Source organism: Phymastichus coffea, unplaced genomic scaffold (assembly GCF_024137745.1).
Source record: "Phymastichus coffea isolate CEN01 unplaced genomic scaffold, Cenicafe_Pcof_1.1 PCOF00050, whole genome shotgun sequence".
Classification (NCBI taxonomy): domain Eukaryota; kingdom Metazoa; phylum Arthropoda; class Insecta; order Hymenoptera; family Eulophidae; genus Phymastichus; species Phymastichus coffea.
In genome coordinates this window covers 1,085,894-1,108,491 of record NW_026706861.1, presented here as the reverse complement: position 1 = coordinate 1,108,491, position 22,598 = coordinate 1,085,894, and the positions used below count along the sequence as shown (strand labels likewise).

The 22,598-nt window shown below is 35.8% G+C and overlaps 1 protein-coding gene and 3 non-coding genes across 5 annotated transcripts in view; 1 reads left to right on the top strand and 3 right to left on the bottom strand.

Moving 5' to 3' along the window:
• LOC131665393 (protein furry) overlaps positions 1-22,598 on the top strand; it is a 71,386-nt gene that overhangs the window by 43,046 nt on the left and 5,742 nt on the right. For both annotated transcript variants that reach the window (XM_058937265.1, XM_058937266.1), the window contains exons 25-34: positions 680-816; positions 7,752-7,856; positions 8,463-8,597; positions 9,067-9,347; positions 9,811-9,943; positions 10,027-10,232; positions 11,563-11,892; positions 19,430-19,725; positions 21,728-21,896; positions 21,973-22,282. In XM_058937265.1, the coding sequence (XP_058793248.1) occupies positions 680-816; positions 7,752-7,856; positions 8,463-8,597; positions 9,067-9,347; positions 9,811-9,943; positions 10,027-10,232; positions 11,563-11,892; positions 19,430-19,725; positions 21,728-21,896; positions 21,973-22,282 (2,102 nt within the window). The remainder of the gene's footprint in view (positions 1-679; positions 817-7,751; positions 7,857-8,462; positions 8,598-9,066; positions 9,348-9,810; positions 9,944-10,026; positions 10,233-11,562; positions 11,893-19,429; positions 19,726-21,727; positions 21,897-21,972; positions 22,283-22,598) is intronic.
• Positions 6,855-6,927, bottom strand: Trnaa-agc (transfer RNA alanine (anticodon AGC)). The gene has a single exon. It is a non-coding gene; the product is annotated as a tRNA-Ala (tRNA).
• Positions 20,515-20,587, bottom strand: Trnaa-agc (transfer RNA alanine (anticodon AGC)). The gene has a single exon. It is a non-coding gene; the product is annotated as a tRNA-Ala (tRNA).
• On the bottom strand, positions 21,396-21,468 carry Trnaa-agc (transfer RNA alanine (anticodon AGC)). Its single transcript has one exon. It is a non-coding gene; the product is annotated as a tRNA-Ala (tRNA).

The window sequence follows — 22,598 nt, the reverse complement described above, 5'->3', positions numbered from 1 at the left end:
AATATTTGAATAATTGTGTACCATTACATTTTCCTAAAATTTGGCATAATATTGGACTGGAAAGGGCGTCGGTTACAACGTATTCTCACAGAAACTGGGGTTTGAGAAACGAGCACAACTTGAAATTACAAGCAGTAAAAGAGAGGAGGAGTACGAGGGAAACACTTGAATAACACAATAATTCTTCCTTCTTCAAAAGTCTTGTTTCACGATAATTGGATTATGTAAATCTTACCACGCGTACGAAGGTGAATTAGAAAAATAATTGGGGGAGGTCAGCTGGATTAAACTTTTGCAGTCAACTGAGAATCCTATGATTACTGGGGATTTTTTCAGATATAGAGATCGTTTTTATAAAAGTTAATGTAGAACCCTTGAACTTTTTTTGTACAAATACTGTACCTGTCATATATTTTGCAAGGAAAATTGAAGGATTTTCCGTATTTATGCTTCATTATATGTTAAAATAGCTTGGGGTCTAGTTATTCCTCAAATTACATTTTACATGAACCATATGAAATTAATTTTGCACAGTCCGCGAATTTCTCTTCTAATGGTGACATGAGTTTCAACCCGGAGAGAGGAAATAAGAAGTTTGTAAATGTTTAAGCTCAGTATTTCAAGCCTTGAGTAAAAGTGTATTAAACGTTAATTACCAACGGAATGTGTTCAATTGCAGAGATAACTCACAGATTCCAGACAGCGCGTCGCGAGGTGCGCCAGCTGCTGTTGCAGTACTTGCTACCATGGCTACATAACATGGAACTGGTCGACCCCAATGTTCCACCACCGTCCAATCCCCTCAGTTACTATCAGGTGAGTGGCATTCCTCTTACATTTTTTTCTTCGTTTCTCTTGTAGACCATTTTTTTTATTCATCCCACACCAAGCACATTGGCGAAAAAGTGGAATCCCGTTATTAACACGGTAAATAGAGTATTTCCATTCTTTATAGAGAGTTTTGATTGAATTCTTTATATTTATTTTCTTTTTTCCTTTTCACGTCAAACATTTTATCAAACTCAAGTTGGTCGAAACAGTACTTTTCACTTTTTCTCTACTACTGAAGTATAGCATCTTTTATTTCTACCGTCATTATAAACACTATGACTTCATGATGTCTGATGTATACATACATAGTTCATGCGTTTTTACTAACTGAGCAAGTTGTATCTCCGATTTTTTTTATGAATTTTGGAAAAATTTGAAAAAATATAGTTTACTTGGTCTTCATTAATTTGTTTTTAACATAAAATGTTTACTGATTAAACTATCGTATAAAGTAATATTTATTAATAATCAAAGTTATTTTTAATTTTTAACAAATAATGCTGACTGACTGATACATTGGTTATAGCTTTATTGAAAGCGTTATTCGTTGAAATTGTGAATATTTATTCAATAATGCTAACGATAAGAGTTTTGCTGCAATTAATTTATTGAGATTCATTGCTATATAATAATTCGTTGAGAGTTCCGAACGAATTACGTATTTGATGATTCCGAATTATTATGTTTGAGTTGTGTGTTCTGAATATTTGCACAAATGCCTCGTTACTATAAGAGCCATAAACAGGGAGGCAAAATCATATCGGTTCTTACAAATTCTGCCGCAGCCATGTTGGTGCACTTGTGCACTGTAATGGCAAACCGAGTAGCAGAAAGAAAAACAGAGGAGAATTAGAGGAAGCTGCCTTCTTGTGGTTGCAACGAGAACAGCCTGTCGCTATACGCTGGCTATAATGAACGACTAATTAACTGCGTATGCGCTGGAACTCTTCTTCGCGCCCTGCTCCAATAAAATCATTTTTAGGATGGTTTTATGTTCCAACGTTCTATGCATTAATTCAGTCTGAATTTCGTCAAAAGAATATTTTGATCAGAGTTTTGCTAGCTAAAAAATTGTAATACATGCGACATAGATCGTATTCCAAATATGCTTAGCACCTAATCCACGTAATGAAAGAACACAGCTGTGTATCTTAAACGGTGAAAAATGAGCGGTCGCGTGAATTTTTCAATTGTGCGCGACGACGTAAGCGCCTTGAGAATGTGTGACGCGTTGCAAAAACCACGCGATAGCTTCTTTTGCACTCCGTGTAGCAGAGGATAGAGCTTCGACAATACGAACGACCCATCGAAGATTCCGAGGCCTAGCTATTATTTAGGTCGCGCGCGACTGTTTTTACGCGAATCAACGGAGAGAGAAAGAATTTCCCACGTGGCATCTCCGACTGGTGAGCAGAAGATAAGAGCGCGAAGAGGTCTTTTCACCAATGCCGTTGAATCTCGACGTCTGGCATTACACAAAAAAATGCTCTGAATATGTGTATATAGTCGGCAAGTAGAATTCGAGAGATACTTTTTCTTTGCGGTTCGTTATTTACAATCGATTTTCCATTTTTTTATATTTTTTCTCGGTTGTTGGAATTACGATGTATTTTGGAGTGTCGAAATTTCAACGAAAAAGTACGGATTTAATGTGAAATACGTTTGTTTGTTAGTAAAATCTATCAAGCGCGATATCGCCTATTGAATGCGCGTCAATGTACAATAGAAGTGCGAGCTTGCAGGACGATCGAGTATCGCTTTAAGAACGTCGACGATCCGCAATGTGTCCACTCCTTTTACTTACAGTGGCCAATTCCCGGCGTAATGCGAGTTTTTTTCAGGAAGTTCCGTAAAAAATCGATCAAATTGGCTTCGATTGGAATTCTCCTTTGTGAAGCCATAAACAGTCGAGCGAGCATTTACAGGGAACGCGATCCCCTGAACAGAAACTATATGTGCCATGTAGGAGCTCTGAGTGGTAAGTGTTCTTCTCTCCGCTCGACACAGAGAAAATAGTATTTTTGCCAGAGAGAGGGTATTCCAATCGACGAAAACGATTATAGCTCAGCAGCAGTATGTGAACCAGGTCAGCTGTCGAAGGCGCGCCAAACATTATGTGATATCGGTATCTAAGAATTTATGCCTTTGATGCACTGTTTCAACAGTTGCTTAATCTTAATGTATTAGCTCCAATCCACGAAACGTTATTTTTGAGAACCTCGGAAGTTGCGAAATGTCATGCTATCTAATTACGATTCATCGCACAATACTATCTTCGCCAATTTCATAAAGTGCTAATATTTTTGGACAGTTGTGTACGGTATCGGTGATCCTGGCCGTCAACTTTATACGGTGCTGTTTGCAAAATCCGTGCGAGTACAACCAATACCATCCATAGTCTCGCGATAATCGATTGCTTCAACAATCTCATTAATCAACAATAAAATTTGAGTTGTCCACACTTAGTACGTATACGCGTCTTATTTGTATTTTCAATTCGGATAACGATACCTTGCACGAGCAAAACTAATCACTTTTTAGGCTGCTGTCATTCATTTGAAAAGCGTGTTTGAAAAGGCACAATCACTGACGTCATTTATACAGTATTTTCAGATATTCTATTTTTAACATTATTTTTCATTTATTCTAGTCATTTCTACTATTCATCCTACTTCCCCTACTTCCCAAAATAATTCCAACAAGAATTTAACTCAATTTGTGATCAAAAGAAGTAATAGATCTCTTAGGTTTTTATAATTTTTTGCTTTAAAAGACGGATCTGACACTTATTGAATTAGCACAAAGATACAGTATATGTAAAATTTGTAATTAGACAGCATTATATTTTGCGACTGTCAGAAATCCAATTATTTCAATTATTATTATAAAGATAGACATGGTATGAGTGTGAGTGGTCGATCTGTATATTGAGCGAGCTATGGCAAGTTTCAAGTAAGCGAGCATTTAGTTACCAAATAAACAGATGAGTAAGAGTTTCGAGATGCAGCGTTATTATTTATAACATTAGGATGGAGCTTTCAAAATTTATGACGTAAAATTGCTACGCGTCCCGCAACGCAGAACAACGCGAGAGAAAATGGATTGTATAACGTTTGAATGACACATCATTTTCAATCTCCGTGACAGCTGACAATTTCCATGTAATACCTGTTCGCGCTGAAAGTTGGTGCGTTGATTTCAACGACGCCTACTATTAGTTGATTCCAGGTATATTTTTAGGATCTTTATTTCCAAGTCATTAGTCACACGTGCACTATATTAAACCATTTGCCTTTCGACCAGAAAAAAACAATCTTAAAATACACACCTTGACTGGAGTGAGTTAGCGTTAGTTATTATTCCAGTAAATGTTTCATTGGCGAATTAAGGAGTCGAGCACCTCTCAGGGGGTAAGATATAGGATGATATTGCACGAGCTTGCGAAGACTGGCTTTATATGAGCTTTTTCTGTATACGCTGAAAGCATAAAATGGATAGCCATTAATCACCGCAACACGAGCGATGCATATATATATATATATATCAACAGTCGCACGCCATTTTCCGACACGGCGGTAAGCGCGTTTTTATTTGGCGTTCCCTGTGTTGATTTGCGCGCTAATGATGCTTAGTCAAACGATTTCTCCGTTCGTTTGTATTTCTTTCAGGTTGATTGCCAATTTATTTTTTACCTGCACTCTGTGCGATACAATTTTCGTTAACGCTGCTAATTATATTAATCCTTCTAATAAACGCTGTACTTTTCTATCAGTTAACGAGTCGGCATTGACATTTACTCGAGTGATTCGTGATACTTATCGTGAACGTGCTGTATTGAAGATTGGAAATATTTGTACTGATTGGCGTGCCGATTGAAATAAATCAACTTTCAATTTTGAAATTGATGTTAACATAATTTAGTAGTCCTATGAGTTGTTCTCTATTGCAAATGCTTACTATGAAAAAAAATTGAACAGCTTTAAGGAATTGTTTCTTTACAAAAGCATCTGCTCGATCTGTTCGATCATTTATTTTTCTTCGCACCGACAAACAAATTTAGGATCTCAAAAAAGTAAAAAGGCATTTAGAGACGACGCCCGGGTATCGATCTCGGCACCTCGCGCATGCTAAGCGAGCACTATACCATTTGAGCTACGCCTCCTAAACGTGAGCATTGTATTTTAAACGTGATCCGTATTTTCAGTTGACATTGACACGCTCTAGTTTTCGGTGAAAGGCGTACGAAAATGATCAAACGTTCTACGCATATGTCGTCAGCGACTCAATTGACAAGCCTAGTTGTGGTATAAATAGTCAGTAAATTGACGTCGAATTTCAATAGTAAATTCTTATCGTTTTCTTTTATCGCGAATCAATGGACAATATACATATGATTATTATAATGACGAATACTTCGTAACATTTTTAAATTTTTCATGAAGTTCAACGATTATCGCGAATTTATTTATACAACATTTTTTTTAATACAAGGTTTTTTAATGCAAGGTTTTTGTTAATTAATTTCACCGGAGATGAAAATACATTCGTTTTTTTCACCATTTAAATAAAAAATTATAAACTTGTTTCTGTTAGCTTATAATTTTTTGTTGTAAGAGGCATCAGAGCGAAAAATATATGTTAAGCTGTTCGCTCTCTGAAATAAAAAATCTCAAACGGAATAACGCTGTCAGTAAAAAATATGAAGAATAAATCAATATTCGTAATTTGAGCATTTTCAATGTTGCATAAAAAAAAATATTTTCGTTAAATGTTAAAAATAGTTTTTTTATTTTTCTCAGAATAAATATGGGAAATAAAACTTCAAAATTAGTTCAAGTAAAAATAGATTTTTATTTATTATATGTTTACATCGAAACATATTTTAAATATTAATCGAAATAATAAGAAAAACAAAATTTGTTTGATTCGTATCGAAAATTCTATTCATTTATGTAAACTTTCGGTTTAAAAAATATTTGATGGTGAAATACGCAGACATGAATACGTAAATAAATATCCCTTTTTATTCACTGATTTGCAAAATACTTACCTAGAAATTTTTTTTCATTTATTTATTTTGTGTTGCACCTCCTGATGAGTATTAGCGACTCATCTCAATACTATAATATTATAAGATTGATACAAATATAATAAATTACATGACTTATTTACGTTACACGTATTTTTTATAAGAAGGATCTTAACTTTATAGATTCTATAAATTTTATGACATTACTGCACTATTTTGGATTGTTGAGTAATTCGTATATTGAGAGGCTTCTTATCTTGTGTTTTATTTTTTCGACGTTGAATTGTCAGCAATGAATCAAAATGTTTAAGTAACATTAGTGTTTTGCAATATCTACGGTTGTTTTTATTTGTAAAGTAGGAGTTTGTGTGTTAGACTTTTTTTCTTAGTTTTTTATTCTAGGTTATTAATTTCTTAAATCGTTTATTGAAGTTTTATTTTATGAAATCATATTCCATTCTTCTTGGATTCTTTATTTATTCGAGTTACGCAGTCCTCTTTGTTGAATTTTAAATTTATTTAATGAAATGTTAGGTCGGTGACTAATTTTATATTGTTTATGAGTTTTATATGTTTATGAGACAATTCTCATACTTGTATTTAGGATTGATTTTATTTTTTGCGGTATACGATCAGTAAATGAACTGTACGCAACGCATCCATAATTAATTTTTAATTGAATTAGAAATTTATAAGTGTTGTTCAGTATATTTTTATTCACCTCCTAGTTTTTGACTGCAAGTGTTTAAAATATTGATTCTTTGGAGACATTGAGATTTTGTTTCTATCATGCATAGTTTTCAATTTAATTTGTTGTCATTTATAAGGACAATTTTGATTTAACTTTTATTTTGTGATTTTTAATATTTAATTGTAATTAATTAAATTAACCTAATTACGCTTAATTAAACATAACTTATTTAATTGCGAATGTCATAAAAATAAATGTCAGTGACTTAAAAAAGATGAAGTTTCACACTGTGAAAAAAGAATTTGGAGGCGCCGGGTATCGATCCCGGTACCTCTCGCATGCTAAGCGAGCGCTCTACCATCTGAGCTACGCCCCCTGCCCGGCGCGTTGCACGTATTAATGTATGAGCAGCTCTTTCATGTTTTTTAATTCAGCATAGCCATTCAATCAACACGTGCTCTGGTGAAAGCCAACTCTGCGTGCGCGCGCGTGTGTGTCTATATATATAAAGTATATATTTTTTCTTGATCTATCTTTGAAACATGAATTGTTTTTCCAGTTCCGACTATGCTTAATTAATCTTTTCCATTTTACGTGTGCCCTATTTAATTTTATCGTATGTTCGTCGTCACATGGCGCTTACGAATATCAGAAAAAAATGAAACTTTCTTGAAAGAGGAATTACGTAATGTTGATGACTATTTGTCTTTATAATTTATGTTAATTTATTATTGAAATATTTACTCCGCCAAGTTAATTGCAACATTATATGCAATATAGTCGTAGATAGCTGAAATGATATTCGGAAAAGAACTTTGATTCGCAATTCTTTCGTTGCCGCGCTATTAAGAATGATACCTTTTTCCCATCCGTTCTTCTAGAGTAAAATTGAACCTACAAAATAAAAGAAAAACCAGCTATATTATATTTGTATGGAATCCGATTGAAATGCGGTGCTCGTAAAATAGATGTATCCCCACGCGGCAAATATAAAGATACGCACGCGCGTATAGAGAAAAATACACGCACAATTCAATCGTTTGTCAAAGTCCGAGTCCTAACAAACAATCCGTCAAAAATGACGAGAGCGAAAAATAAATCCGTGAAGGCAAATTAAAATTCAAAACTCACACACGACGACCTGTCCTCTTCAGAATTGAATCCTCTTATGCAAGGCGTTTACGGTAATGTTTGTTGCAGGTCTACGGTAACGACGTGAGCCGAGGAGGTTGCCGTCGCGAGGGTTGGGGTAGCGTCGAGGCCACTGAAATGGTGCTGAACAATCTTTTCTACATAACCGCCAAGGTGAGTTTTTTCTGTCCTCGCTGCCGACATTTCGGCACTGATTCAAATGCAAATCCCCATTCGCCCTCATCTATGGAACATTTAAATGCATGGTTGTGCTGACGGAGTTTGGAATAATGATTATTGCGCGCTTCCTGTTCATGTTCCGTTGGATTGTTGACGCTACGAAAAAGCCACTATGGATTGGCAATCGGAAAAGCCACGGGCAAGGGAAGTCAACTTAACGCATGATTTATCATCCGACTTAATTAGTGCTAACGAACCATATCGACACATGGAAAGATTAGACGACCCGTTACGAGGCTTCGACTATGCGTCGAGGAAGACGAGCTTTTATAATAGATTATCAGCGGCGTGGCATCTTGTGTTACACGCCATTTTCTCCTTTCAATAAACAGTCAAGCGTTAACTAGAACGTTACTTTCGATGTAAATTATTACCCTTCGGCCGAGGACAAGGATGAATTGCTCGTTCGAAGGGGCGACGTTTTTTTGTTCCATTAATTTAGTCGCTGACCCGCTAGTGTTTCTCTTCATTAGAGTCATTAGCTTTCTTAAAAATCACGCTAATTGACATTAACGTACGATTTGCATAAAATAAATTTAGTTTTCGGACGAGCATCCAAAGGAGACGGAGGAATTATGGGCGACATTGTGCGGTTGTTGGCCGAACAATCTCAAGGTGATAATACGCTACCTCATAATCGTGTCGGGCATGGCACCACAAGAGCTCCTGCCCTACGTAAGTCACTTCTATATTTATATATTACTGCATTAATGCAAAATTCCAGCTCGGCGATAAAGCGCAATTTTTCCTGTTAAACGAGAAAACAAAATCCTTTTTCTGTGTAGTCTGTTTTTTTCTCATGCGAAAGTGCATTATCATGTTTTTGAAGGATGGACTTTGTTATTATGGAAATACTGGTGTCTTGCTTGCTCTGGATAATTTCAATTTTTTAACTCAGGGAGATACGTCAGAGATTTTCAGTTAAAATGAGCTAAAAAGTTCAGCCGAAGGACGGCTATAATCATAGAAAAAAAATGATGTACCTCGAAATGAATGTTTTTATAGCTTATTATATCTTAATATGAAAAGATGAAAATACAGCCGGCAATTTTAGTTTTTAATTAAAAAGATGGTCATTTCGTTTGGTTGTTCGCGCTTCGTCGAAAGTATTCTTTAAGGAGCAAGGCTTGCAAATGGTTTTCAGGCGAAGCGAGTGGTGCTGTATTTAGGTCGAGCACGTCCAGAGCGTTTAGTAGACGAGATGATGACGGAATTACAAACTGTCGAGACGCTTAATTGCTTAATCGAGCGGACGCAAACGCCACCGTTCTATCGATTAACCAGTATGCGCAAGGCGTCATCTCACAGCGACGCACCGGCAGCTGATCCGGGCAATCCGCAAGCTAAAGATCAGCTTGGCCAGCAAGTGGAGAAAGGCACTATACACACCAAACGTCATTCCGGCGAGGATCCAGTGAAAACTGGGTGAGTAGCGCCGCTGCTTGACTATTATAGTCGATGCACACGTTAATTGGCCGAGTGGAGAATTATGCGATTCCAATTCGCGCATTGATAAGGCATGCAGCCGGAGTTTCAACTTCTCGGTGAATACACACACACACATATACGGCGCGCGCAAGAGATATGTTTTTTGTTGGATTATTGGGTTATTGGACTTTACAAAATCCCACAATTGTAAGCTTATGCTGCAGCATCGATTCCGAGCTCGCAAAATTATCTCTTGTGTATACTCTTCAATTTACATTTCGACTGCCCGGAGCGCGATTTTTTATTATACTCGATATGTAGCGAGAAAATTTCAGTATTAACTCGACTCGTCGATCCTTTTAGCGAAGAAAAAATACATATATATACATACATATATTCACGCGCATACACATACACACATATGTATACACATTTGACTCACATGTTGTAAATTATGCAGAGTTTCCAAGTCAGAAACGGCACTGCGAGCGCTAGCTGGCTTCCCGTCAACAAGTCAGAAATGCACACGAGTAGCGAACAATTCAGCCCTGGTAGCCGACGACTCGCAATCGACACCGTTGACGGAGACCGAGGTAAAGAATCGCCGATATAATTAATAGCAAGCTCATAGGTGGATGTACACGGATCTACAGCGCTTTTAATGTATTGTTTACAGTGGTTTGACTTTCAGCTAACAGCTGATGATGCCTACTACATACGTAATGTGCCGGTCGCGCTCAACGGCAAGAGTAACAGCGCGCAAGGCGATAAGGTCGACGTGCCGCAACCGCATCCATTGCCGATGCCCGAGTACGGCGGATACTTTGCTCCGCTTACGGAGTATTTGCCCGACAGCTCGCAGCCGATCAGCGGATTTCACAGGTCAGTGTTACTTTGAATAAGTCAGAGTCGAGCTCTCGTTCGAGAATTGATGCGAAGCGCGCCGAATTTAACGAGAGAGGTTGTAAGCATTTATCACGCAATATTATTAACAGACACGGATCGGTTAATTTCTGTTTGTTCCCGAGAAATTTGCTGCGGGGCTTGAAATTTTAAGCTACCTGTAGTATAGCGTTTTGATAATGTATTCACGTGTGCCGCTAAAACAAAATCATACTACTGTGGGCAAAAAGTAAGGTGAATTTGTTTGTAAAATGAAAAATCTTTATTTATTCTTCTACATCAATGTCATCCCCTTCGAAGTAATCCCCTCCCGATAAAATACACTTATGCCAACGTTTTTTCCAATCCTCGAAACATGCCAAATAGTCCCTTTCCGGTATAGCCATCAGCGCCTTCTTCGATTCAGCTCTTATCTCCTCAATCGACTCGAAACGCGTTCCCCGGAGTGGTCTCTTGAGTTTTGGGAATAGCCAGAAGTCTCATCTCCCGTAATCATGCATTTGAGCTTGTCCTGATAGTCAGAAAGCATTGTTTCACACACATCAACGCGGCGACTTTGTTGCAAGAAATTGAGCGTTTTCGGTACCAAACGAGATTTGACTTTTCGTAGGCCCAAATGATCTTTCAAAATTGTTTTCACAGATCCTTCTGATATTCCGATCATATCAGTAAGGTCTCTAACAGTCAACTGACGATTTTCGAGCACTAATTCCTTCACTTTATTGACGTGTTGGTCATCTGTTGACGTCGATGGTCGTCCGGAGCGCTCCAAGTCATCAACACGTTCTCGACCCTCTTTGAAGTCTTTGTAATACTTATAAACATTTTTCTGCGACATGGTAGAATCACCAAAGGCCTTCCGCAACATCCTCAACGTTTCCGCAGCCGAAATTTCATTCCGCAAACAAAATTTGATGGCACTTCTTTGCTCAATTAAATCAGACATTGTAAAAATCGAAACATGCACTCTTGGTCGTTTGGTAAACACAAGCGTAAATATATTACTGATGATGACATTGACATGAAATTTGTCCCAGATGTCATTCGCAGTCCTACCAACTCAAGAAAAAAAGAACTAGCCCGAAATGTTAAGCCCGCGAAGTTTAAATTGAAAATTCACCTTACTTTTTGCCCACAGTAGTATATAATGATAATATTCGTGTACCTATCAGATTTGGCTTGCTATTAATTCAACATGAGAGTGTCAATCGAGAACCGGCAATGTAACACGAATGGCAAACAGGATTTAATCACCACAATTAACGGAAAAAGAACAATGAAATTAAATTGATCAAACAAACAATTGCAGATGTAACATCGCGGTGATGTTGTTGACCGATGTTGTGATCGACGGTATCCAGCTGGATTGGGCTATTCACGTGCCGCTAATGCTGCACATCGTGTTCCTGGGCCTCGACCATTCACGACCACTCGTGCGTGATCACTGCCGTCTATTGCTTCTCAACATGCTCGTGGTGCTCGGCGATCATCGCGATCATCTGGGCGTCGCGCGTGTCCTGTTGGCTACGAAGACCGACCAACTTGGACTGGGATTGTCGATGCCACCTTTGCCAGTAGTTGAGCACAACTTTACTGAGGTCGATCCTGAGTTCGACAGCTACCTGTACGGGCCACCATCGTGAGTAATAGTTGCTTTAATGGACGCTAATGAATGGGGGTGCGAAGTCAAGTTATAATTACGTTTACTTGGCGAGCTTTGCATGGGGAGAGATTGACGGCTACGTGTAGCTAAATTCAGTCGGATCTTAATTACTCTGCAGATTTGTTGATTTGTTTGGACGTATTTGTTGATTCCGATCACTTTTCAGAGAAATAACGATCGATAATTTATTACGTCCAAATGTCTATTGATAATTTAAGGACCGTGTTTTATACAACTACAAAAGTATTTATGGAGGATAATAATTGGATTATTAATTATTGTTAAGAATATTATTCAATTATACAATTCATATGAACGTTCGCAGAAAAGTTCAAATTTATTAGAAATGCACACAGCTCCATAAGCATTATAGGTCAATATTAGCCGAAAACGTAACTGTTATAAAGCTTTGATCATAACTAAATATGTAAATTTTATGTTAAATTAAATATTTTTAATTTGAATAGTTTTTATTATTTTACATTGTTTAAATAATTAGTGTCAAATAAATTTAGACTTGTCGTTATGAAAGTTGTGCGATAGAACTATACAAGTTGATAACATCAATGATAAAAGAAATGAAAATTAGTAATTTCTTTAGTCCCGAGATTCTTAAGATAAACAATAGGTATTGTTATATTACCATTATGCTATCCAAGCAGATCCATTTAGTTGACAATTTACATCAACTATAAGTTTATCAAGCGAGCGTGCCGCGCTCGTAGATCTGCTCTCAACATTTTTCACTTAAAAAAAAAAGAAAACATTTGTACAATATACAACAAAATAATGTTAATTATATACTTTCAAATTTATTTTCACTATCTTTATTTTCATTTGCCGGTCATAAATAATTTTCATTCTTTCCATCTGTCGATTAATGGGAGTATTCACCATCTTGAAGAGCAACCTCTTCATTGTTAGCTTCCTCCTTTTTATCTTCATTCTTCAATTTTAGATTTTTTTTAATTAACCTACGCTCTTGAAACAATATTAAGCTCCGAAAAATCAAATGTCAATTAAATGTCAGCGTTATATAACATTAATTTAATCAATTGTTTAAAACTTTTCCCAGTTTCAAAAGTTTTTAGGGCAAAAGACTCTTTATCATCAAGGCATGTCGTTCGTCCAACTTAAACTCCCTTTTTAATGAAATGTTCTCTTTTCTACATATGTGGAATAGTTAATTCTCTTAAAAATGTTGAAGAATTTGTCTTCATTGCTTTTTTTCAATTCCTGTCCGGAGATATTCCATAACTATGTAATCCTAAATAAACAAAATAATTAATACGTGCCTTAACTGTGTGACTAGTAGTTTCGTCTTCCGTATCTGCTGACCATTTAGTAAACAGCTACTTTCTTTTTATAACATCAGTAGGTTTTGTAGCGACGATTCTTTTATTTCTCATTTTTTCCGTACATAGACGCGGTTCTTTCTTCCTATAACTTAGTTGATTTTTCTTTTTAGAATTTTCAAAAGCTGTTACCTGTGATATTCGCTGTTTGTTCAAAGATTTAGAAAACATCTTTGGAAGGCTTGACTATACAGCGTGTCCTCGAAATGTATTTGGGATTTGTATAGATAACAGAGTATTTGGCCCAGATTTTCTCGTTGATCGTGGTGTATAGTTGGCTGTATATGTGCAACTTCTACTTGGAAACTTAATTTTATTACCATGCTCTACACTAATAGATTGCGATGTAGAGGGGTGCACATGGGGAGATATGCTATTTTTGCAGACATTAATTCTATTGCTGGGTCTCCTGAAAATAAAATAAAAATTTTACAAATTATTAAAAAAATATAAGTTATAATATTAAATATCCTTCACTTCTTACTTATCACTACAATACTGCAGTTTCTGAAGGACTACTCATGTTGCGCAAATATCAGCGTGATGCCAACATAAGGAATCGTATGGATTTCGATTAATTAAAATATATTCAATATCAACGCTATAGAAAAATGATGTTATTTCATTTTTTAGAGCAAAAATTATTGAAAATAACGTTATTGTCCTATAAAAATAACGTCATTGTATTAATCACGTCATTATTTGAAGGTAAATAACATCATTTCATAAATATTTGCCCACTGAATGTGATAAAAATAATGTCATTGTGCCAATTTATGATACGTGTAATGACGTTAGAAAATAACTTTATTTTAAAACATCATTCAAATACGTCTATTTTTAGCGTTATTTTTTCCAATAGCAGCATTACTCTCCTAACCAATCACGCTCCGAATAGAATGCTCACCAACATGGTTGCCCCCTCACAGCTAAAATCAGAAAATTAAAATTTAAAATCAGAATTTTCCAATAACTATAACAAACGGTGTCACAGTGTACCTTCATCAAGCAAAATACATTAGTATAATGAACGTCAAAAATTTGATATTGTTTCGAAAATAATATGAAAACGAGTGGGTGGTAAATTAAGAAGAAACTCGGACAAGCGGCGCAAAAGAGTAAGCACGCGCGAAATTATAAATCAGGAAAAACACGGGCCCATATAGCGAGATGAGCGACAGCGTACAAGATGACCGAACAATAAAAACCTAGAGAAAACCTGGCACGGTTCTATGTGTTGCAAACGTTCGAGTGTCAACTAGGACCAAAATAATCGCTGCCTTATTTTGCTGTCCACCGAAGCTTTTTGTAAATTTATGGGATGTACTCGGACATTATATCTTGTTCTATTAATATTTAATCCAATCTTTTATTATTCACATACTTTCAACAGGGTACGAAGTAAATTGATAAGTCTATAGGATGAAATAAGTTCGGATGATTTTCCTGGTTTTGCAATTAATATTATTGTTGCTACTTTCCATTAAATGAAAAAGTATAATAATCTGAGAATTGCGTTAATTATAATGATAATGAGTCTTTTGGCTTTGAGAAGTAGTTCTTTAAGTAATTTTCCATTTATATTATCGTTTGCTGGACTCTTTGTTTTACTATTGTATGGTTTATTTCGTTTACTTTTACATTATTAACTACATAATTATAACAGCTAGTTGCTTGTATATTTTTAAACCATGTTAATTTTTCATTTTTTACATGGTGAAGATTTAAATACGTTTTCTAAATGCTTAGAAAAAGAATTAGCTTTTTCTTTATCTATTTTTACCCATATCATGTCGTTTTTTAGTGTGTAAGGAGAAAATCATTGCGGGTGATTTTCTATTTTTGTTGCTTTCCAGAGCGAATAATCTGTGTCATTCGTGGCAGTTAAATTTTCTAAGTGAAATTTTATTTCTGCATATTTTTCTTCATTGAGAATTGTTTTTATTTTTTTTTAATTGATCGATTATAATTTGTTTTATCAGGCTTTGATATACTATGTTGCCACATTTTTCTTAATTGTATTTTTTCTTTTAATTTTTCTAAAACCGTTTTTAAGATAAATGCATTGGTTATAAAGTTAATTGAATCTTTCGAGGTTGTACTATTATCGCTTTATAGATATTTTTATTTAAATTTTTTGTAGCAGTATCTATATATACATTAGCTTTGAGCGGTATGGTACACCTTGTTTTCGTTTAATATTTTTCTATACATATCCTAGTTTGTTTTGCTATATTAGAGAGAAATACTTTTTGTATCAGTTTTTATTTCTGAAAAATAGTATATATTTATTAGGGAATGGTCTGAAGTTAATTCTAGATATGATTTGGCGATTAGTCTTTTGGGGCACAATCCTTTGACGACTGTAAAGTCAATGTAGTCAATTATTTGTTTGAATCGGAGGGCCAGTACGTAGGTTTACCCTTAGATATAGGAATTAGATTTTTTGCTTGCATTACTGAGTCCGGATTAGCTCCTTTTAAATTTTGAACTATTGACCTTGATCCATGCCACGAATGTTTCGTCATATGTTATGATCACCGCCTGCGAGAAATCGATACCCCGAGCTATTGAAGTATTTTTTGAACCATTCTTTATGTTTTATCTTCAACTATAATAGTAGCTTATAGGTAGTCGTATTCGTTTACGCGGTGTTCAATCGTATTTTTAATAACAATTGTCCTTTCCACAATGTACTTTATTATCAGGGCAGTTTGTAATATATATGAAATAATATGATATTAAAAACTGCTATGTTTGAAATGGATTTTGTATATTAATATTATATCAATATAACATTAATATTAATATAATATTAATATTATATCAATATAATATTAATATTGATTGGTCATGTGTACTTGGAGGCTGCACAGTATATTGTTCACAGATTTATCCATTACAAGGACAATGTGAACATTGTCAATGGAGTAACTAATCATTGTTAATTAGTTTTGACGGACACGATGGGCGCATGATATACTCCGCAACGTTCAAGTACACATAACCATCATCACAATAAGGCCATAGCTTCTCCTATTGTAATAATGCCAATACACTTAAGGAAGCAGGAGAGGGGATTCATTATACTAGAGGATGACTCATTCTCCAATAGTATTTTTACTCACCGCGTGGGCGTAAGTTAGCTAAATGAACATTACTGCAATAGCCAACGCAAGCCGAATTAAAGAAAGTGGCATTAACTGAATTTTTGAACAAAATAAAAAAAATAAGAATAATTAGAGTTTTTAAAATTGCCCATTCAATATTATCCATAAGTAATTTCGTTTAATTTTTATCAGCAGTGAAATGAGCGCCTTAACATCGGAGAGGGAAATGTTTGTATAGCGGGATGCAGAAGCCGAGGCAGCGAGCATAGCGAGCTTATACTATCCCGTGCTGAAAACATTTCCTCCTCTAGTGTAATGGCGCTCATTATGTTGCTGATGCATAAGTAACAGCTGATTTTTGTTATTTACCGGACATGGTTGCATCTGTGTTTGAGTTTCTCTTGTGTTTTGAAAACATAATCGTTTACTGTCTACACATACGTGACGTACAGCTTAACGTTATTTTCGCTAACTTGAATTTCTCGGGGTATCTGTTTTGTAGTTTTCCCTGTGGAAAATTGATAGCATAAAAGGTAGAGCGCTGAGGGGTAAGCTCTGTGAGAGAGAAAATTGTAACGGACACTTGGAAATTTCCGCTCGCTCATGTAAGTCGCTGTTCTGGATCTCTGTAGTGTACGCTTGGTGAATATGGTGGTGAAACTTATCTTTTTGTGAAAAGTCGGCCTTTCTCGCGAGCCGAGGTTCTCTTGTGCTACAGTTTTGTACAATTTTAAGCGGCGTCTTTTTTGTGTATCACGTTTGTTCTCAGTTCAAGAATAAAAAAGTAAAACCTCGACCTCTTGACAATTAGACTAGAATTTTGAATGTTGACTGTACCCCAAAAAAAATGTACGTGTTCGATATCTCAAACGGCGCGATGCTGACGTTCAACGAGAAACTAGCCTCCCAGACTGTGAGCCAAGTTAAAGAAACGATTGACCGTACCTACGGCATGCGTTCTGTAGATCTGGTGCTAGTGATGAGTGGTGGAGGTGTGTTAGATCCAAACATTGTTATAAATTCCTATTCAACAGGTACCGAAACCAATCCTCTCTACTTGTACAACAAAAATCACGAAATATTGACAGATCCTTCACTGTCAATAAGTTATCACGAAGACGAAGAGGTGAATGTGAACGATGCGATCGTGCCGATGTCAACTACTTACAAGACTTTAGTGGCAAGAACTCAGATGGCACAAGATCTTCTCGAGGCGTCCAAGCAACTGAACAAAGTTATTGAGGAAATAATTAGGGATCAGCATTATCAACAGCAAGGATGGTTGGCCGTTGTCGTTTATCTTGAGGATATCGTCCGGGAATACCAGAATAATAATAAAAAGTTGATGGAGAATTTTCCGAAGTACATGGCTGACAGAGACAAATACGCTGGTGTATTGCAGGAGTTGAATGAAGACATTCGGGTGCTAGATACAATGCCAGTACTACCGGGCTTACGAAAAGGATGCTCCAAGGAGCTTTCGCTGTTGGAGTGGATATCAGCTGAATTAAAAATACAAGATCTGGCAGATCGGTGTGCTCGGTGTGTCGAGAATTATGACGAAAACACTGTAATGTCCTTGTGTTCTGAACTGAATAAAACTGTTGAAATCTTTCATGATGAAAATCTGAAAAGAATTCATAACATTGGCAACCGACTTTCTTATCTCGAGACGATGATAAATCCGATAAAGCTTATATTGTCTGATCAAATGGATATTGCCAAAATCTTTCGAGAGGATCATGATCGATTAGCCGGCAATAAAGACTGGACTGTTTTCGTATGTAAGCATCAGTCGCATTATGAGTTCATCAAGTCTATGCAAAAGAACTACATAAATATGCAAGAAATACGCAAGAAAGTGAGTTTGTCAAAAGATAACTTATCAAAAATCATTCGCGATAAATTACGGTGTGTTGTTGAAATAGAGGCGAAACTATCGGGTATTAACGATAAAATCGTTACTTGCAATAATGAATTAACGTCATGTCGTAAAGAACTTAAGATTCTATGGCAAGTACATCTCACACCAGAACTTTATGTTGAATCTGTCGCTGAGGTTGTAAGGAGGAAAACCTTTACTGACAAGTTTACCAGATGGGTAAGTCGGTTATCCAGCGAAATGCGCACGATGTACGAACAGGAGAGCAACAAACGAACAAAGTTTAACGACAAGTTGGATGGCCACTTTCTTGGCCAACTTTTCACTGGTTTCGATGACCTTCTACCAGTGTTTCCTCTTGGGGAGACGCCTGTTTTTGATGATAAATTGCCACAGTTAGAAAGTGAGGATTTGATAAGAGTTGCTAAAACGAATGATTGTCAGGATCAGGTTAATATTGTAGACCACTTTAGGGTGGAAACGATGTAATTATTATGGTATTCAGTAACGAATTTTACGTTTATACTGACAAATTGTATTTATGAAAAAAACGATTAATAAAAAGATTTAGTTGTATATCAATTTTGTATTTTTTAATTCAGTAGGTATTACGCTCATACGTGCTTTTTAATTCCAAAGGACTACAAGTTTTTTTTATACTTCATGAATATATTAACAAACTATAATCAGCAATATCGTATAGATTTCAAAGATTTTTTAGAAATTCAAAATTACTGTTACTTCTTTAAAAAAATGCCCGAATACTAGTCACTATTTATTGTCAATTTAAAAAATTAATAATTACTATAGGATTGTTGCGTTTGTAAATTTTTATCGTTGTTGGTCAGGAAACAATGTTAAAAATAAAATCGTGTATAAAACTCGATACCTTCTGTAATCTGTTTTAAAAATATTTAAAAATATTTAAAAATATTTAAAATTTATTTGCTCTGTATTTGTTACTTTTGTTCATTTAAACAACACTCAAATCGCTTAGATATGTTATTCTGTAATAACTGAAACAAAATTTTGTTAATAACAGAGATATCCGTATCATTATACTCCACACAAGTACAGAACTTTGTGTAATAAAGTACGCACCCATTCGGCAATTAAAATCTAGAAACCAAACACGTCATATTGATAACCCTCCTCGTTATTTGCAGATCGGTGGTACCAGTCGGTCCGACATCGCCGCAGTCGCAGTCACCGCCAGCGTGTACGCCGCCGTCGTCACCGACACCACCGCCACCACCGCCACTTCCTCCACCACCACTACCACTACCAGCAGTAGCTACAACGAGTAGCGAAACATCTTCTTCGACATGTTCCTCCAACAATGTCAGCCCGGTACATTCTCCTATCAACAATGTTGGTAATACTCCACCGGCTACCGTCAGACAAGTGCTGCCTGCTAATCTTGGCGATGAAACTAAAAATCCCACCGCCATTTATGCTTATGGTAAGATTCTTTATTATGTTAATATATTTTTGGAGCGGAGAAATGGAGTCTTTGGCATTGTTGTAGTTGCATTTGTTTTTCGCTGAGTAACACGAAATTCCAAAGTTTTGCCGATGTAAAAGCAAACCCATTTGTCAGTCTCATGTTTTCGCAGAAAGTTTGGCAGTTAAGGCGATATGCAGTTGTGGCTTAAAGCTAGTGCTTTTGGGTCACGAAAAGTAATTTTAAAAGCCTCATTTTTTTAAATAAATTTTTAGATGCTGAGCTAGCACCTAATTTGCATGAATTCAAATTTTTTATGTGAAATCGGGGATGCATGAGATATTTGAACTCGAATTTGTAGGGAAAAATCATTTGCAAGAGTCGTGTGTAATACGACAGGTCATGATGAAATGAAATTTGAGATTTTCGCATTCGAGTAATATCCACTTCAAAGACCGCGTGTAGAACTAGATGTTATCAACTCGTGCAACTAGTTCATCTTCAGAGCTGCCTGCTAACGTCTATGATATTTACGTTAGTTTCAATTTCAATAATTACTCCTAATTTTATTACGATTAAACGAAAGGTTAATAAAGTAATTAAATCTAATGACATTAAACATGCTTAATGTTCCGCGGAATGATTCACCTGTTGGCAACTGTATCTTCTTATCTCTTCTAATTTATTAGCGTTATTACGCTTTGCATTTACAACAGACGCGTATTCGCATTAATCTTGTCGATAACAGCATTTTAAACGGTCGAAAATGCGCAATAAATTATTTTGCTCAACAAAAAATGAAAAATTTGGAGGCGCCGGGTATCGATCCCGGTACCTCTCGCATGCTAAGCGAGCGCTCTACCATCTGAGCTACGCCCCCTGACATATATTCGATGCGCCATTCGATTTTTTCCCGGTAATCATTATATCTATATACATACAACTGGACTTTCGGTGAAAGGCAAATCATGTAATACATCATTCATGATATCAACAGACATGTGTAAGTGTCAACTCTCATGTAAAACTTGTACAATGTGCGTGATACTCAACAATTTATTTGACAAGTGTACTGATTGATGCACAACTGGTAAATGTTACTATTGAGGTTTTTTTTTCGTCAATGTTAATAACAGTAAAATTGAAAAGAATTACGCAACAGCCAACGACGAAAATTATTTATGGATGAAAACTACTGAAATGAGAGATGTGTCGAAACAAATCATTATACCATTTTGTATACTCGTGAAATATATGTTGTATAAATATCATGCCGTTTGGGATATGATGTAAATTTCTTAATTTTTAATATATAGTTAATACAGTAATTTTGTACATTATATATGTAGAAAAAAACGTAACTTCTTCGGCTTAAAAATGAATTTTAATAACACAAATATTACAAAACCGAATAACTTAACAGTTGCAATTAATTGTAATTACAATTATTATTTTGAATGTAAAATTAATTTTACCGAAGAAACTGTTCATTAGATATTTCGAATGTTTCGAATTCGTTTTTTAAATTAAATTAGGCTTTTTAAATTATTTATAACCTATACTACCAAATGTATAAAAGGGTATATAAGAACTATATAAGAACTATATAAGAACTATATAAGAACTATATAAGAACTATATAAAAGTTCAGTTATATTTTGTCGAGTTGTCAAGAAAAAAAAAAGTCCTGGAGGCGCCGGGTATCGATCCCGGTACCTCTCGCATGCTAAGCGAGCGCTCTACCATCTGAGCTACGCCCCCTGATGAATATATTTGTCTTAAGATATGTCTTGAAGGGACCGTTCTTTGACCGTAACTTTGAGACTTTAATACTTTGAAATTTCATTCTTCTAAATGCTGAGATTCACAAAATCTCTTACAATTAATCACACAAATTTTTCCAGTTTTATTCGTACCATGCATGTTTTTAATTAGTATTCATACATAACAAAATTTTGTAAATCGAACAATTCAATCAACAAATAAAAATAGTTTGACAGTTACCAATTTCTATTTTCAGATTCCTCGTGTCAGCAAAACAACTGGAACTCAACAAACAAACCAATAACTACTACACCAGCCGTCATAGTAACTCCCGAAGATGGAGTTAACTGGCCAGGACCTCAATCAGGGCCTAACATGCCTATTCAGGACGTTATTAAATCATTGATCAATTTCCTGGCATCCAGGTAATGATTCTGCCTTCATCACAAAATACATTAAAAATTAAAGAATGTATTTAAAAAGAACATTATATCCTTTAAGGACAAACCAACCGTTATGGAATTACGAGGACATGACGGCGAAGGTATGGTGGGTGCGAAGCGCCGACCAGCTGACAATACTTTTGAGGCACGTGTTACGCGTATTCAGGGAGTCCTTGCCACATGCGTTAGTGAGTCAGCGATGGGCGCAGACGGCATTGCAGCTGGGCCTTTCATGCTCTTCCCGACACTATGCCGGTCGTTCTCTGCAGGTGTTCCGTGCTCTTAGAGTGCCAATCACTTCGCGCATGCTGTCGGATATATTGTCGAGGCTGGTTGAAACTGTGGCCGAGCAAGGGGAGGACATGCAGGTAAATTGAAAATTTTTTATACCTCACTTGCACTACAATAACGAGTGAGTTTCTGTTTAACGAAGGAACTTCTTTTGCGAGCTCTTTGAGAAGTTCTGTTGTTTGTAACGAGTGAAAGAAGATTGCTTGAAAAATATAATTTAGTTTGTTTTATTCATAAAATTGATGTTAAATGTTTCTTCGTCCCATTAAAAGCTGAAGAATGTAACTCGTTTTCTTTTTTTTTTCAATTGAAAAAATTATATATTGAATGCATCCGTAACTGATTATATTAGAATTGATACATATTTCTTCTAAAATATTCCAAAATGGATAA